At 35.9% G+C, this 5,000-nt stretch overlaps 2 protein-coding genes across 2 annotated transcripts in view; both read left to right on the plus strand.

Moving 5' to 3' along the window:
- Positions 1–5,000, plus strand: part of LOC113811390 (peroxiredoxin-like 2A) — a 343,946-nt gene that overhangs the window by 246,887 nt on the left and 92,059 nt on the right. The gene's annotated exons all lie outside the window — the stretch shown is intronic.
- Positions 1–5,000, plus strand: part of LOC113808999 (uncharacterized) — a 115,456-nt gene that overhangs the window by 108,280 nt on the left and 2,176 nt on the right. Inside the window, exon 3 of the mRNA XM_070120879.1 lies at positions 2,752–5,000. This exon is cut by the window's right edge and continues 2,176 nt beyond it. Coding sequence (XP_069976980.1) covers positions 2,752–2,858 — 107 coding nt within the window. The 3' untranslated portion in view covers positions 2,859–5,000. The remainder of the gene's footprint in view (positions 1–2,751) is intronic.

The following is a 5,000-nucleotide window of genomic DNA, read 5'->3' on the forward strand; positions in this document are numbered from 1 at the left end:
CGGAACCTTCGTCTCGCAGCCATGGTCTTCGTGATGGCGCACGTGTCCTTCAAGACGTTGGTTCCGTGGGCGCTCAGCCCCATCCTCAGCAGGATTTCGTTCGACTGGACGCCTCGCTCCGTCAGCGTCAGCATTCCGTAGCGTGCAAGCGCCAAAAGCATGATTTCCCCTGGAAGTGATCGGACGCAGGTTTACTCGGTATGTCAAGATTTTGAGAGCCACACCTGCCCTTTACTTAATTTTCACGATTCTTCGCAAATTGGTTTGAGCTTTCTATTTATTTTCCGTGCAACGATTTTGTCTCGTTTAAAGAATGAGCTCTAAACCATCGACGCATTTATCTCTGGCAGTAAGGACATTTTTATCGGCCTCTCAGAGAATTGCTTTACTAGTCACTGGGATTATGCAAGGTTTAACAAACAAACTAAAAGATGGACACCAGGATGTAATATGTGTTTGTTCAAAGAAAGAAAAAAGGATGTGTGTGTGTGTGTGTGTAAAAACGAAAAGAAAGAAAAAAACATATATGTGTGTGTGTGATATATTTATATACATATACATGTATATATGTGTGTGTGTGTGTTTGTGTGTCTATATATATATATATATATATATATATATATATATATATATATATATATATATATATATTCACAAGAATATGTATATGCATGCATGTGTATATGCCTATGCCTATGCATGTATAATATGTGTATGTATATAATGTATATATGCATATATGCACATACTTATGAAAATATATATAGAGATAGGTAGACAGATAGAGATATATATTTATAAATATTATATTCATTTATTGATATAATATATATATATATATATATATATATATATATATATGTTTATGTATATGTGTGTGTATGTGTGTGTGTGTGTGTGTGTGCGTGCGTGTGTGTGTGTGTGTGTGTGTGTGTGTGTGTGTGTGTGTGTGTGTGTGTGTGTGTGTGTGTGTGTGTGTATGCACATACATGCATACATATGTACATATGTACATATGTACATATGTATATATATATATATATATATATATATATATATATATATATATATATATATATATATATATATATATACATATATATATACACACACACACACACACACACACACACACACACACACACACACACACACACACACATATATATATATATATATATATATATATATATATATATATATATATAGTGAGAGAGAGATAAATATCTGTATGTTTATATAAATCATAGAATACACTACCTGACAAAGTCTTGAAATCCATTTTAAAAGATATATGTTTATCATCAGTTATTAATAGAAAATTGATAACTAACAGACCCATTTTCTATGAAAGCTTTCACCCAGGTCACTACCCCGCACCATTCAATTGGCACAGAAACAAGTTTACACCGAAATCCATCCTTAGATTTCTAAGTCCTGCTTCTCATAAGCAAATAAACCTCCTCTTTCGACGCAAGAAATGATAACAAAAGCACAAAACGCACAATGAAATGAAATAAGATAAAATGTCCCCTGGGAACATGTGTTTATACTTGTTTATGTGAATACTTTTTAAATTTCCATAATGAATGAAATTGAATACAAACTCACAATGATAGTATTTGCCTTTGACTAGTGCCAGAGCAGTGGGTGGTACAGAGGGCACAGTGCCTGGGTATTTTTTTTTCTTTTTTTTTTTTTATACTTGGCACCGCTTGCCCGGGCACGTGACTCGTGTTCTGAGGGCGAGTTTACCATCAAGCGCGAGTTTGTGTGGTGCCGAGGTAGAAGTTATCTACTATTATGATAATTTTTGCTATTGTTTCACATTGTTTTTGTTGTTACTATCATTACTAATATTATCATTATTTTACATTATTATTATTAACACTATTAGTGTTGCTGTTGCTGTTGTTGTTCTTGCTGGTATTGATATTATTATTCGTAGTAGTATCATTATTATTATTGTTATTATCATTACCATTATCATTATAATTTCTATCATTATCATTATAATTTCTATCATTATCATTATAATTTCTATCATTATCAATATAATTTCTATCATTATCATTATAATTTCTATCATTATCATTATCATTTCTATCATTATCATTATAATTTCTATCATTTTATCATTATCATTATAATTTCTATCATTATCATTATAATTTCTATCATTATCATTATCATTGTTATTACCATTATCATTATCATTATCATTATTGCTGTTCTTGTTATTACCTTTGTTATTATCATTTTTATCACCATCATTATTACCATCATCATCATCATTATTATTATTGCTATTATTATTATTTTGTATTATTATCATTATCATCGTCATCATTATTGTTGTTGTTATTACTGTTGATATGATATTTATTATTGTTATTAGCATTATTATCATCAATATTGTTATTTTTGTATGTTATAATTATTATCATTATCATTATCATCGTTATTGTTATTGTTTTTGTAATTATTCTTGTCGTTATCATTATTAATGTTCTATTGTTATAATTAACCTTGTCATTATCCTTACCATCATTATTTTTATGAATATTGTTATTACTGTCATCTCATTTGTCATATTGCCATCATAATCATTATCACAGTATTTCTTACCATTACCATTACCATCATACACAACCGCACACGTACACATACCCACATACATACACATTTTATAATCGCTATGTCTCCGTCGGTTCCCGGCCTCTCGCTATCTGACCCTCTGTCTCGTTGCAGTTCGGAAGGAGAACCAAGACATCCTGATCCGGCTGCAGGGGCCCTCGCACGGCCTCAACACAACCGTCCCGCCCACCGATAATGGCTTCGACCCCACCCAGTCCTGAGGTCTTCACGACGCCTAGACTTCACCCTCCCTGTTCTCCAGTTGCGAGTCCCACTACCGGTTAGCGAGGACTTCTGCGGCCGCCCGAAAGCGCGATGTCTTGAAAGCAATATCAGCCTCGAATCCAGGACCTGGGTCGTCGCGTGGCCGCCACCCTCCGCCGCTTCGCACTTGGGATTCCTGTCTGCCATCACGGTGCCACGGTTGCACATCAGCCATAGACCAAGGTTTATGGACTGCAGGTCGCCGCTATTTCTCGTCACTGGGTCTAGGTTTATATCAAACATCTCTACGTTTCCTCTCTGTCCAAGCTCCCGTGTCCCCTTCTCATTCCTATTCCACAGCCTCTCCGTCGCTCAGACCTTTTCCCTTCCTCGAGCATGACCCGTGTCAATCTCCACCTTCTTCTTCCATCCTTCTCTTTTTCCTTTCACTCTTGTCACTTTTAGGAGATATACAATTCCTAGTGTGAATTTTCTGGCATAGGCACGGAGCTCCTTGTAAGTGACTGACTTTGGCAATAATTCATGTATCCATATGTGGTACGAGAGACAAGAGAGCAAGAAAAAGAACTCCAGCATTGGAAGTGTTGTGTCTTATTTTTTCTTCTGAGATATATTTGCAGGGAGTCATGGCACGCTTCATTCAAGTGATGTGCGATGTCTGCTGAGATAACTCCTGTAAGTTTTATGATTCTCAAAGATATCAGACCTCAGTTTGTTAAGTAGATTGCTGCTGGCATCAGTATCTAAAAGTCAAGTGATTTCTATAGAAACGGTGTCGTGCCGATTTGAACTGCCTGCAATTTTTGTTAAGTGAACACAGTCTCGTCTTTGGTGAAGAGACGTTTTCTTTAACAGTATTAATGATTTGGAAAATGAAGCTCATCAACAGCCACTTTCATGTTGTATGTACATTTCACAGAATATATATGATTTTTGGGCGAGGCAGTGAGAAGCTCCACCGAGAGGTACTCTTGTGTGTATGTGATGCATCTGGTATATCTTATTTGTGACGAGGATGTAGATGTTATTAATCTATGAATTTAGTAACAAAAACAGTGTAGTTTATTAGACTGTGATAGGATTGTCGTATTGCTTTTTTATAGTGAAAGAAATATTACTATCTATAAATCATAGAAACAGTTTACTATATGAAATAAACTGATACTATAAATAGTGACGTCATCTGTACTACGATGTCTCACTTATTTGCCTTGCAATGTGGCGTCTGTTGAATTACGATGTCTTTTCAAAGATACATTGCTGGATTTTTCGATGAAAGAAATTGAATTTCTAATGTTTGGATGTGCAAACTGATGGAACAGTTACTGCATATCGTGACTACAGTGAAAATGAAATTATGTGGAGTAAATCTGTTGAAGTCTGTGACGAGAACTATTAAGAGTAATCTGGTATTTTCAATATGCAACAGAAACACGGAAAATAGCTTGTTTGTAACTCAACTGGAAATTGTGAATGAATGATTTACCCGAGTTTGTAAATTGTACTTTCAGTGGCTGTAATCGGAAAATAAGCTCTGCTTTGATGAGGTCAAAATTTCTCGGCCCACATGAAACTGACTGACCTTTGACCGGGCGGACTGACCAGGTCATCTTTTCGTATCGCGACCTTGGTGTTTCTCTAGGAAACCCAGACAGGAGTTGCTCTTTCCTTCCTTCATCATCATCATCTCTTCCTCCCCCATCCCCTCCCTTTCCCCCTCCTCCTTCTCCTCCCTCTCCTCCTCCCTATCCTCCTCCTCCCTCTACTCCTCCTCTTCCCTCTCCTCCTCTTCCTCTTCCTCCTCCTCTTCTTCTTCTATTACTACTAGTACTTCTCCGACTGCTGCTATCACTGTACTATAACTTCTTCATTTCGACACATTCTTTTACCTCTTCTTCCTTTTCTCCTTTTAACCAAAGATATTTTGGTGTGTGAAATACATAGTTTAGGATAAGTTGCACATCATTAACTAACAGTAGTATTAGGATAGCTGGGCAGCCTCCAGAGATCCCTCTTAAAATGACCTCGTTCTATATAAAAAGATGAGATATATATGTTACTGTTTTATCTAACTTTTATTTTTGATCCAGTTGTGGTTTTAATATTTTTCTATATAGGATTTTGCTGATGCAGAAAAT

This window comes from Penaeus vannamei, chromosome 4, assembly GCF_042767895.1.
Source record: "Penaeus vannamei isolate JL-2024 chromosome 4, ASM4276789v1, whole genome shotgun sequence".
NCBI lineage: Eukaryota > Metazoa > Arthropoda > Malacostraca > Decapoda > Penaeidae > Penaeus > Penaeus vannamei.